This window comes from Bos grunniens, chromosome 24, assembly GCF_055505025.1.
Source record: "Bos grunniens cultivar Pamir isolate PY7600 chromosome 24, Bosgru_T2T1.0, whole genome shotgun sequence".
Classification (NCBI taxonomy): domain Eukaryota; kingdom Metazoa; phylum Chordata; class Mammalia; order Artiodactyla; family Bovidae; genus Bos; species Bos grunniens.
In genome coordinates, this window is record NC_141188.1 from 2,470,865 (window position 1) to 2,484,277 (window position 13,413).

Here is a 13,413-nt window from a genome sequence, read left to right on the forward strand (position 1 = left end):
AGTTTGAATGAGCTTCTAGTTTAGCCAACATCCAAGATGTATTTGTGGTATTTGCTAGAAAAATTTGACAGCAACTTCATGGTCATAAGCCAGTCTTCAGGTAAACTCTTCAGCGGCTACTGCAGTGGAAAACAAAGATGCTCGAGCTGATTTCAAAACTCACCAGTAACACCTTATACTCACTCTGCCTTAGTCGTCACAACCACTGGAGCATAAGTTATCAGTCTGAATTTTGGGACAAGCATAAAGCCCTGCAAGGAGCCTTAGCGGCCCTGCAGTGAGCAGAGCCGACTCTGGCTGGGGCAGGGGCGGGCATACCCTGACGATGACCCCCATGCGCTTGCTCTCCGACGTGAAGGGGAAGGTCTGAAGGATGCAGTAGGTGAGGATCTGGCCGCCGGGGGTCCGCAGCTGCATGGACGTGAGGTCTCTGCTGACCAGCGTGAGGCCGACGCTCTCTGTCCACTGCACCAGGGCCACCTGCAGGGGACCCGTGAGGTGTGAGGCTACCCGAGGGGGACTGGCGAGGTGTGAGGCCACCGCTCCCTGCTGGGGGAGCGTGTCAGGCCAGCATCAGCGAGCTCGCTGAGACGCCACCAGGAGAAAAAGCTGGCCCTGCTTGTTCTGAGGCCTTTCTAGGGGACCCTGGCCGCTCCAGGGTCCAAGAGCATGTGAACATGACACAGTGAGTCACCGTGGAGCTGGAATTAGAACCCGCCTTCCCCGGATTTCCAGCACGTTACTAGGATACTAGAGAAGGCCGGGCCCTAACAAGATGCTACAAGGATACAGGACTATAATTTAGAGCATCAGTGATGTTCCCCAAATTATAGCATTCAAAAGGGACACATGGACATCAGCAGAGGCATGTCAAGGGGGGCAAGTCAACTACCCCACAGCCTCATGCAAACGAGAACTGAAAGTGAAACTCCATACACGTTCCTACACAACCTCTTTGTATCTGCACGTGATCCGGACCCCAAGGTTCTCCTTCAGTCTACGCAGTGAAAGGTTACCATTATACCCTGACCTATAAATTGTATCTTCCTGTGAACACCCTATCATCTCGTTGGGCCCACTGCAGTCAGGATGCAAGTTTCTATATTTGGTGACTCACATCTGTTTATTATTTAGCTTATGCTTGGTTTCACAACCCCTTGGAGGTAGCATTTATCACAAAAAATCAGTTGGGCTTCTGCTACGTAGCCTAGCATCCGTGTAGCTGTTCTTAGTGAGCATTCTGTGGTTTAACTGTCTGTTGCCAACAAAAGGAAAAGTGTTCAGAATGTCAACGGTATAGACACTTTAGAATAGACATTTTAGTTACTGTTCTGATGTTAGTTTCTGGGCAGAACTCTCTCTGATAAAATAAAACTTAACATTTCTGAGCAGGTCTGTAAACAAACAGCCACAGAGGATGGACAGGAGCGCACAGGACTCCTTGTCATGTGCTCAGCACCCCAGCCACCGCCACCTGCGGCCACACACGTGGGGCCGTGGGGCCTGAGAGGGCAGAGGGTCTCCCCGGCTCTGAGCTTCGCCACCCTGCCTCGGCGTGCCTTGGGGCTGCAGTCGGCCTCACGGAGTCCAGGCCGCGCTCTCTGAACGTCTGAAGTAAACTAGTGCTGTTCTTTTTAGACGGATTTGAGGAGTAACTTCACATCCAGAGGTGTGACACGTAGCAGTGAAAGGAAGGACAATTTCTAAGGTACTGACAGTTTGACTGTATTTTCTTCCTAAAGATGATTAAGCAATTAAAATACACATGCTGTTTGAAAGCATAATGTCTCCTAACGCAGAATGAAGAGCATCAGCCAAGGGTCGGGGAGGCTCTTCATGTGACTCGGGCTCTGCTGGCCACACCCACCCCCAGAGGCCCTGCACAGACTGGGCGGCAGTGGTCCACTCAGACCCCTGTGGCAGAAGCGACCATCCAGTTACAGAGCTGGACAACAGCGAGGGGGTCTACGATGGCCTCAGGGCAGACCCTCGAAGCCTGCTGTGTTCAGGGCTCCACCCCCAGTGACCAGCACCACAGACACCTCTTGAACCAAGGAGAAAGAATCTCTTCTTCAAGATGGTTGAACAGTGGGAAGCTCAACGTGACACTGAAGACAGGAGAGAACACACGGAGCCCTGTCTGAGCACTGGCTCGTGTGTGGCAGTCTTCTGGGTCCTGGAAGAGACGGGGGTGAAGAGCTTGTCCAGCGTCATCTGGGCTTTGAGAGTAAAAACCCAATTTTCACCCTAGAAGTCACTAGTTCATGGTTAGCCACTTCTTCACAAGCAAAATGTCATCGCTCGAAAGACGCACCCAGGCTGCTCTATAGTCCCATACAGCCTGTGTTCGCACCTGTTTTTGGTGGCGCAGGTGTTCAAATTTTTTGCTTCTGTTTAAACCGGGTGATTGTTTTCTCATGATCGAGTTTTTCAAGTTCTTTTATCTGTACTGGTTACCGGTCATTTGTCAGGTATGTATTTTGCAAACACATCCTACAAGTCTGTGGCTTGTCTTCATTTTCATAACAATGTTTCTCAAAGAATGTAGGATTTTTACGTCAAAGTCTAATTTAACAGTTTTTTCTTTTATAATTTGCACTGTTTCTGACCCACAAAATCATTGCCTAAATCAAACAAACCGACAAAGATTTTCTTTTAGAAATTGTATACTTTTGGTTTTTCATTTAGGTCTATGACCAATTTGAGTTAATTTTTATAATAGTGAGACATACTGGTTCAAGCTCTGTTTGCAAATGGCTGTTCAAATGTTCTGCGCCCCATTTATTTTGATCATCTTTTCTGTAATGGATTTCCATGGCACCTTTATAAAAAATCAGCTGACATCTTGGTAACAGAAAGTCTTCCAATCCATGTGTACACTTCTCACATATAGTGTCCTCAAGTTTTCTTCATTGTCTTACACTTTCCAGCATACAAATACTATACGTATTTTGTTAGATCTATCCTTAAAACCGGAGAAGGCAATGGCACCCCACTCCAGTACTCTTGCCTGGAAAATCCCATGGATGGAGGAGCCTGGTGGGCTGCAGTCCATGGGGTCGCTAAGAGTCGGGTACGACCGAGCGACTTCACTTTCACTTTTCACTTTCACGCATTGGAGAAGGAAATGGCAACCCACTCCAGTATTCTTGCCTGGAGAATCCCAAGGACGGGGAATCCTGGTGGGCTACCGTCTATGGGGTGGCACAGAGTTGGACACGACTGAAGCAGCAGCAGCAGCAGCATCCTTAAAACATGTCATAGTTTTCTGTGTGTGTGCTCTATAAATAGTACATTAAAAAATTTCAATTTCTAATTGCTCATTGCTTGCATATACAAATAGAAGTAATTCTTGTATATGGATATCATAACATACAACTTTGGTAAACTCACTTATTAAGTCTTAGGAGAAAGTTAAACTTTCAGCAGAGCTTTTGGGATTTTCTATGAAGACAATCACATTATCTATTGAAAAAAGGGAGAGAGTTTTGTTTCTTCCTTTTTTCAGATCTAACAAGGTTTTATGTAGTTCTTACACTCCATTTTGCTAATCTGTATTTTTCCTGAACATGGATATTACAGGTTTTAAAAAATATTAGCATTTGGGCTGTGTTTTAATATTCTCTTTTAAAAATTTAAGCTCATCTGTCTATTATACACTCTTCATATGCATACTTTTAGGTGTGTATGCTGAGTTTGCATTCACTGTTTTGTATTATTTACTATTTTTGCCAAGTTTTTCCATTTTATTTAATTTTCAAAGGATCAGCTTTTGAATTTACTGCTTATTCAATCATTACTTTTATGTTTTCCTTTATCTTTTCTTTCTCCTACTTTCCTTTGGTTTTCCCATTTTCTTAGACATTTTAGTTGGGTACCAGCTTCATTTGCTTCTTTTCTTTCTGTCAGTGCAGTCCTGGTTTGATGTGCAAGGCACTACCTAGCATGTCTGCTGGCTGAGGTGGGGTTTCCAGCTGCTGACTGCTCCCAGGAGGGGGTGCCTGGGTGGAGCTGCTTGGGGTGCACGACCACGGCCCTGGCTCCTCCTGGGCTGTCACCGTCACATCAGGTCACACCGCTGCTGTGCGGCATTTCTAAGGGGACACTCGCAGAAAGAGAGCCACCGGGGCAGGGAAGGGCGGGGTGTGTGGCCTCTCAGAGAAGCGGTGCGGGGGTGGTTGGAGCAGCTGCTGCCCTTTCCTGCTCCCTCTGGACGCTGTCAGTGATGGAAGAGACCATGTAAGGATGATTACTTCTCTAACTTGGCTTTTAGACATTTTTAACAACGTGATTATTGAAAATAATACAAAGATCAAAATAATTAAAATGCAAGTGTGAAAAATACATATTTAAATGGGAGCTTGAGCTAAATCTCATCCACAGGCCAGTTAGTAACATGCTTGGGCAATCATTGTCACAGGCAATTTGTTTATGCTCTCACACTCCCCCACGCTAGGTAGCCAGTGTGGGGCAGATTTTGTTATTAATTTTTGCTGTAATTCCATTATTCAGCAATGTCTGTGCTGTCGTTCTTGAAAAGATCAGAAGAAATTTCCTTTACCATATTAGCATCTGCATAGCCACCAGCTACACTCCAGGGACACCTTTCCTACTGTGCACCTTATAAATCACAATTTGATCACTGACACATCTTCATTTTCAATTGCGGTACTACCATCACTGCTATAATTTGATAGAATTATGAACAAAATGTGCAAGCTGACCACCTGGAAAAGCTGCCAGTCAATACTCAGGGCAGGCTGTGTGGTTCATGTTCTGTCCTGCTCCTGAGGGTCATGGAGGGGGACTCACGTCACAGATGGGGAGCTGCTCCCCATAAACATGTTGACCCAACACCATAGTTAGTCCTGCTTCAATAAGCACACACAATTAAATGAGTGTAAAGTTACAGCACGCAGCATACATTGGAGTAAATCAAAAGCAATGCTATTAAGGACGGTCATTCTTTTGTTTGTAAATAATCCACTCGTGGTTTGTCATAAATTTCAGCTGATTCCTGCACAGAAACGTCCAAATGAACAGAACTAGCTACACCCTGAAATAACAGTTAATACAGAACTTACAGAGGTGAAGGAGGAAATGTTACCAACAACAGCAGGTTCGCAGGTTTAAGTCATTGAAAATCTCAGCCTATCAATTATTTTGAGCCGAGCTGACTGGGGTCTTGGGTTTGCATCGCACTGGCCTTGCTCACTGGAGGTGACGACCTGGTGCCCGAGGCGCTGCCCCTGAGCTGACTTGGTGGAGCCCGTTGGTGACACTGGCTTGGTCTCAGCTTCCACAGCTGCACTGGACACAGAGTTTACCAGGGTTGGGTTTTAACTTTGTCCAGGAATTTCCAGGAACATTTGTCTGATAAGCTGGAGTTTGCTATGCTGAGGCTGTACTGGCAAAGTGACAGGCAAGCGAAACTTTCTACTCTCTTGGAGAAAATGAAATATTGATCACTTATCATAAGAAACAGCGACTGGAGCCTAAGTAGGCTGCAGGTTCTGAATACGAAATCACTCCTGCTCTGACAGCCCAGCCCCCGCTGCACGTGACAGCTTCAAGCACGCTCGTCACTATAAGTGTGCAGGGACCGTACCTCGGACAGCCTCTCACGGCTTGAAGTCAGTCCCCAGACACCATCCCTGGAGCAGGAGAAACACGTCTGTGCACACACAGAGGTAAGTCAGCAGATGCTCTCTTTTCAGGAAAACGAACACAAAGCACTTCCACAATATGAGAGACTAGAAACCAGTGCATTCCACTCAGTAAGTCACACTTACTGAAGCTAAGATGACACAGGAGCCTGAGCAAATAGGGATTGTAAGAGTATGGTGTTGACATGAGTATATGAAGCCGGATAAGTCTCCTAAATGCTAAGGTTGCTTATTAACTGCACACATGCTGACAGGTCAAGGCTGAGGGCAAGCAGAGAACATCAACTGAGCCATTTCCCTGAAAAAAGCTCCAGGGTGCAGTATTCTAAGCACTTTATTCAATAAAAAATGCCTTTAAAACAGTACTTTGGTGATTGGGAAACAATGCTATCATCTGTCAACCTAATTGCAGCAAAGTTCAATAAGCAAAATAATGATCCATTTAGATGACTTTCCTTGGGCTTCAGGGACCTGCAAACACTGCATCCACAAAGTGCTTTAAAAACTACGATGAAGTCAAGTCTTTTCATTTTCAGATTTGAAATATGGGTTAGGGATTTCTCAGAGGTTATTTAATGGCCTGCCATTTTTAATCATTGTCTAATTTCTAAAGTAGGAAGAAATTTTGACATAAAAAATTTAAATATAAGGCTAGTACTTTTAATTTAGTTCTGGAAATCTTTGAATCAGTGAAAATCTCTATTGTGAATTCCTATTTAAAATTTAAAAAATGTTGTAACATAAAAACCTAAAGATAAAAATTCTAGTATTTTAAATAAAAATTTGTATTTATTTTTGGAAGGTAATAAGGTAAACATATAAGATTATTAAAACTTCCAATAAAATTTTCCTTGGAAAACATCTGTGGTCTAAGTTTCCCGTGCTCGGGACTAGGAAAGAATACGTTTTCAATAAGTAATCACATGGAACTCGAGAGGATTTCTAGAACACTAGAATGTGAAGAGTGTAACTCCTTTGAAAGAAAAAGAGGGGCGGCGTTTCCCTCCAATGCGTGTCTGCTCCAGGCCGACCCGAGGCCAGGCCAGCCGCCCGGACACCTGACCACCCGCCTCCGCGGCCCAGGCCCCACGCCCACTGTGACCGTGAGTGACATGTATTCCAGGTGACACACACGCGATTCCAAAGGCCGTACCGAGCTCGGGTGGAAAGGAGGTTTCTACACACCTGCTGGTCAACGTGGTCTATAAAGCAGAGTTGGGGGGATGGATGGGACCCCGTGCTCTCGCCCACTGCATCACTCACCAGGGACGTGGGGCCTGGAGGCTGTGCCCCAAGGGTGGCTCAGTGCCCCACGGCCTGGATCCCTGTTCTGCACGACGGCTCAGCTGTGCTGCGGGGCGTCCCCACGGCTGACCACAGACCGGCTCACAGCTCACAGGTTCCCCAGCACTTACTGGGAAGACAGGCACTGAGACTCACAGAAGGCAAAGGCTGAACCACAGGGCAGGCTCCCGCTGGCCCTGCTGGGGAACCACACGCACCAGTGGACGTGACAGGAGAGAAGCAGACTCACAGATTCAGAGAACGGATGAGTGGCGACCAGTGGGGAGAGGGGAGGTGGAGCGGCAGGCCAGCGGGGAGCGAGAGGCCATTATGTACAAAATAGGCTACAACACGGGAAACACAGTCAACATTTTATAGGAACTAGAAACGGAGTATAACCTGTACAAATTGTGAATCACTGAGCCACCGGGCAAGTCCACCTTGTACACCTGTAACTGATATAGTCTATCAACTATACTTCAGTTTAAGAAAAAAGGAAATACCTCTGTAATGAGAGCTTCAAAAATAAATTAAAAACGAAACACAGCTGTCAATGCCCTGAGCTGCTCCACTGGGGGTTCACCGTCAGGAGGTCAGGACAGGCTGCAGGCCCTGCGCTGCACACCCTGGCCTGCACCCTCTCTCAGAGCCTGGCAGTACCAGCAGAGGGACCTACTGGGGCAGTGGGCCTCAGCTCTGGTTCGACCTACTGGATCTCCAGGATGGAGAAGAGCTGGCCCCACCTGCGGAATCAACAGCATTTCTGGAACTGAGCTTCCCAGGTGGCGCTAGTGGTAAAGAACCCGGCTGCCAATGCAGGAGATGGAAGAGACACATGTTCGATCCCTGGGTGGGGAAGATGTCCCAGAGGAGGAAATGGCAACACACTCCAGTATTCTTGCCTGGGGATTCCCACGGACAGAGGAGCCTGGTGGGCTACACTCCACGGGCCGCAAAGAGTTGGACACAACTGAGTGAGCGCACACACACACACACACACACACACACACACACACTGTATCTAAATTCTAGAAAAATGCCTAGAGATTTGACTTGCAAGCCTGGTGATTCCTTTGGAGAGAGAACACGGGAGGATGCAGCCTGCAGACCTCATAATCAGCAGGCAACTGGTCCCGCTTCCCGCCTCCCTGGACCCAACCCCAGGGCGCTCTGGGATGAGAAGGCACCTGCCCACGAGGATGGGGTGAGGGCAGGGTTGGGCCAGGAGGGTGCTGGCCTGTGGCAAAAGCCCATTCTGAAAACCACGGACAAGCCCTCCTCACCCCATGAGAAGACAGAGCAAGCACTCCTGGCGGGGCCGGGAGGAGTCAAGGGAGGCGCTGTCTGCGCCTGCGGACATGCCCTGCCCGGGACGCGGCCCTCGGCGACTGACCTCGTCAGGGCTGGAGGCCTGGTAGGTGCGGTTGTCATCACTGAAATCCTGGTCCGCCTCGGCGACCTCGGTCTCGCCAGCTGCGCCGCGGGCCTCGTACACGGGCGTCACATTGTGACACAGGGCGACAGCCTTCACGGCCTCATGGACCCGGCTGCTCACGCTCCTCCTCACCTTGGGCGCTGACGACGGGGCTTTCCTCGGAGGAGTTGAAGTAGCGCTGCTTCCGCCAGCCTGACACTGCGTCTGTAAACACGGACGCCGCAGGGTTAGAGGCAAGCAGGCGCACGCTGGAGTTACCCACACGCACGCCTGTCACGGACGGCCAGGCTGAGCTGCAGAGTGGCGGCAGTGACGGTCGCCTACACGTGACCCACGGGGCAACGACTCACCTGGGGATCCAGGGGCCACAAGGTCCTTGGACATTTCCCGGTTGTCCAGTAACTGAAATATTTGCTACAGTACTCAAAATCTGACCATCTCCTTTTAGTAGATTCACTGCAGCCTGGCATGCATGTGCCCAGTCCTGAACAATTCCTGTTTATCCACCACTTCTAAGAGCAAAGTTAAGAACAGAAGACTCCCAAGTGCTTTCCTTTCTCCTTAAAAACTGTGTGCATAAAATGGTCTGAAGGTAAGAGCAGGAAAAAGCGTTTGGGATGGTTCCCTTAGTACTATGGACTCACTGGCTTTGCATCAGTCTCGGAAGTGTCTGGTTTGCAGACAAGGAGCACTGCATATAGTAATTGCCCCCTGATGGCCCTGGACACACCCACCCCAACCCATTCACCTCCTCCTGGGTGGGGCTGTGGGAGGACCCCGACCCCAAGGCCCGTCACATGCTTCTCCACGGAACCCAAGGGTAACTCCTGACGCCTCTGGAAAGCCTCTCTGCTTCTGGGTGGCTGTGCAGAGCAGCCGAGCCATGCCCATCCGCCCGTCAATCACAGAGCCAGCTAATGAGGTGGCCTCCTACTCAGCTGGTGCCCCTTCCTGCCTGCGCCCCCTACCCACACCTGCATCCTGACTGCACACCCACACAGCTGCCAAGCAGCCCTGCTCCTGCTGACCCAGGCTGAGCACCTCACTCCACTCAAGTCCACGCAGGATCCCAGGGTGGAAGCGCGATCAGGCTGCACCAGACTCGTGTTCCGTTACAGTGGACTTAGATTATTGTCATCTCATTAACACTAACAAGCAGAAGGGAACGAAGAAATCCATTCACATAAAAAGCTGGATAACCAGCCAACGAACATAGCTTTCATTAAAAAAGGTTTGTAAGATTCTTCTTAGATGGGATACTATTTGCTGTGTCTATATGACATCTTTTCTGCTTTTAATTTTTTCTAGTAAAATAACTTATTTGGAGCTACTGAAATCATATTAATGGATAATACAGGTTGTTTTTTTTTTTTTTTTAAAGATGTTACCTGGCACTATTTAATCTAGACACAGATCACAAGGGAGATAGTAGTCCTCCATTAAAATTTTTTCATCTATTATAAATACTCTAGGTTCCAAAATACTCTGTATTAAAATGAACGACACCCAAATTAATAAAGTGCTTGACTTTACGTGTTCATGCACAGATGAGTGCTTCTGGGGGTGTCTGATCATACATATCACACACACACACTTAGGTAAGGCCGTTTTCATTTGATAGCATCTCAAAAGTAAAGTACATGCCAGACGGGTGCACTTCACAGAAAAAAGAGATGGTTTTCACAAAACTGAATATAAGGCTGACAACATACTTCGTGTTCGGAAAAAGCAAGAGAGTTCCAGAAAAATATCTATTTCTGCTTTATTGACTATGCCAAAGCCTTTGACTGTGTGGATCACAATAAACTGTGGAAAATTCTGAAAGAGATGGGAATACCAGACCACCTGACCTGCCTCTTGAGAAACCTATATGCAGGTCAGGAAGCAACAGTTAGAACTGGACATGGAACAACAGACCGGTTCCAAATAGGAAAAGGAGTACGTCAAGGCTGTATATTGTCACCCTGCTTATTTAACTTCTATGCAGAGTACGTCATGAGAAACGCTGGGCTGGAAGAAGCACAAGCTGGAACCAAGATTGCCGGGAGAAATATCAATAACCTCAGATATGCAGATGACACCACCCTTATGGCAGAAAGTGAAGAGGAACTAAAAAGCCTCTTGATGAAAGTGAAAGAAGAAGAGTGAAAAAGTTGGCTTAAAACTCAACATTCAGAAAACGAAGATCATGGCATCTGGTCCCATCACTTCCTGGGAAATAGATGGGGAAACAGTGGAAACAGTGTCAGACTTTATTTTTGGGAGCTCCAAAATCACTGCAGATGGTGACTGCAGCCATGAAAATAAAAGACGCTTACTCCTTGGAAGGAAAGTTATGACCTACCTAGATAGCATATTCAAAAGCAGAGACATTACTTTGCCAACAAAGGTCTGTCTAGTCAAGGCTATGGTTTTTCCAGTGGTCATGTATGGATGTGAGAGTTGGACTGTGAAGAAAGCTGAGTGCCGAAGAACTGATGCTTTTGAACAGTGGTGTTGGAGAAGACTCTTGAGAGTCCCTTGGACTGCAAGGAGATCCAATCAGTCCATCCTAAAGGAGATCAGTCCTGGGTGTTCGTTGGAAGGACTGATGCTGAAGCTGAGATTCCAATACTTTGGCTACCTCATGCAAAGAGTTGACTCGTTGGAAAAGACCCTGATGCTGGGAGGGATTGGGGGCAGAAGGAGAAGGAGATGACAGAGGATGAGATGGCTGGATGGCATCACCGACTCGATGGACATGAGTTTGAATGAACTCCGGAGTTGGTGATGGACAGGGAGGCCTGGTGTGCTGTAATTCATGGGGTTGCAGAGTCAGACACGACTGAGTGACTGAACTGAACTGACTGAAGGAAGAACTGCAGAGGGCAAGGAGAGTTCAGTCCAGTCTGTGAAAAAGCAAGTGGGGACACAGTGGCCTCCGCAGGTGTGAGCAGCAGCGTGGCTGCAGAGCCTGGCAGCAGTAAGACCCGCGAGCACAGCCACCATGCGCAGGATGTGAGCTGGGAGGTGGAGAGCCTGAGGGCAGGGAGACCCGCGAGCACGGCCACCACGCGCAGCTCGTGAGCCAGGAGGTAGAGAGCCTGGGGGCGAGCAAGGCCACCATGTGTGGGACATGAGCCGGGAGGCGGCTGTGTCGGCCCTGCTCTGTGGCCCCCACCTGTGATGGGGACCCATGGCCCTGACACCCCTAAGGCCAGGAGCCTGAAAAACGGGAGGACTGTGGCCCTGATGCCCTGTGGAGAGCAAATGCTGTACCCACTGTGCTGTGCCCTCCCACAGAAAAAACCGTTCCTCCTCCTATGACCTCAGAGGGTCTGTAAGTCTGCTCTGAAAACGATTTAGAAACCTATCCTTGTCCATTAGAGATCCAGACTGCATATTTACAGAAGAACTAACGTGGTACTCTCTCCAAAGCAATGTGCTAAAGGACAGTGGTTAAGATGAAACAGGTTAGCTGTGCACTGATGATCGTTGACAGTAAAAGGCAGAAACATCAGGTTGCCTACTTCTGTTTACTGAGAGGGTTAAGATATACCTTTAAAAATACGAAGAGGGCTTACTGATTACGAAGAAAAACAGAAGGATTATTAAGAAACATATTTATTGCCACATTCCACTTAATATTCTTAAAAATACTGTGTTTACCGAGTAATTTTACAAATAGTTCACTAAGGAAATTTAATACAAATAAGTGATTTAAGGTGGTTAAGGTTATGCTTATACAACAGAGAAACTGTTAACATTAGTTCCAAGACTGTTTCCTGGTTTATAAGTGAGTGATGTGCACAGCCACGCCGAGGCGTCGCCGGGGAAGGAGCCGCGTTGCAGCTCAGCCTGTGCCAGGCCCCGTGGCCACAGCAGCACTGGGCACACTGGCAGGGAGATGCCTGCTGGGCTGGGCCCGCTCACCTGTGTGTAGGCGTTCACGAGGTGGTTCTGGATCTCATCCATCGTGTCCGTCCCGTAAGACACGGTGCCCAGGTGCAGCCGCTTAAACACCATCTCGTTTTGGGTGAGGGTTCCTAGGACAGAAGCAGCAGAACACCATCAACACAGGGAGCTTGCTGGCGGGTCACGGCTGCGCCCCAACACGTCACACCCAGGGCTGGCTGCGCCCTGCACCCCAAGCACGCGCTCTGCCACACAAAGCATCCCTGAGTGTCGTCCACACCATCCTCATTTACTTCCATTTCACTATGAGGACTGGAGCACTCTTCCTGCGGCGTCAGGCTCCCTTTCAGCAATTTCCAATAATGGGTTGGGGGCGGGGGGTCTGGTTCTGCAGAAAAGTCTGGGCTCTGTCTCCCGGTTCAGATCTGCTGTTGGTCCAAGGCAGATTTGCCCCTTCAGAGAGAGACGGGTGGGAAACTGGAAAAGTGACCCTCAGTCGAGATTAGCACGTCTATCCCCTTCACATGAATCTGTCGTGAACCACGGAGTATTTTCCACTGAACAGAAACAACGCACTCGAGCCTGGACACCATGTGAGTCGCACAGAGAGGAGGAGAGGAGGCAGAGGCGCTTTCCTGGCTGCTCTCCAGCTCGTGGGCCACCCTGTGTGCCCTCCTCACCCACCCTGGGACCAACCACCAACCCGGGAAAGCCATTTTCAGGAGGGTCCATGGTTTGAGCCTCCAATCAAAAAGATACACAACAGGCGCAGTGAAGTACCAGCATGACAGAGGGGAGGCAGCGGGGAGGCCGCGTATTTCAGAACCTCGGTGAGCTCTCATTAAAAGGGGCCCAGGAGGTCCCAACGGTACTCATCTTATGACCCTGACAGGAGACTTCAACTACTGCACGTGGATCACTTACTGTGAAAACACACACACAGCACATGACATCAATATGAAGAAACACACACAAGCACGGGACCTCAATATGAAAATGCACACACAGCACGTGACATCAGAATGAAAACACACACACAAGCTAAGTGACCTCAACATGAAAACACACACATAAGCATGGGACCTCAATATGAAGACACACACACAAGCACGGGACCTCAATATGAAAATGCAC

The 13,413-nt window shown here is 48.5% G+C and overlaps 1 protein-coding gene across 13 annotated transcripts in view; it reads right to left on the reverse strand.

Annotated features, from left to right (window-relative positions):
• ATP9B (ATPase phospholipid transporting 9B) overlaps positions 1-13,413 on the reverse strand; it is a 151,591-nt gene that overhangs the window by 14,176 nt on the left and 124,002 nt on the right. For all 13 annotated transcript variants that reach the window (XM_086372096.1, XM_086372092.1, XM_086372101.1 and 10 more), the window contains 3 exons: positions 12,298-12,410; positions 8,344-8,589; positions 319-480 (listed from right to left, as the gene is read on the reverse strand). In XM_086372096.1, the coding sequence (XP_086228222.1) occupies positions 319-480; positions 8,344-8,589; positions 12,298-12,410 (521 nt within the window). The remainder of the gene's footprint in view (positions 1-318; positions 481-8,343; positions 8,590-12,297; positions 12,411-13,413) is intronic.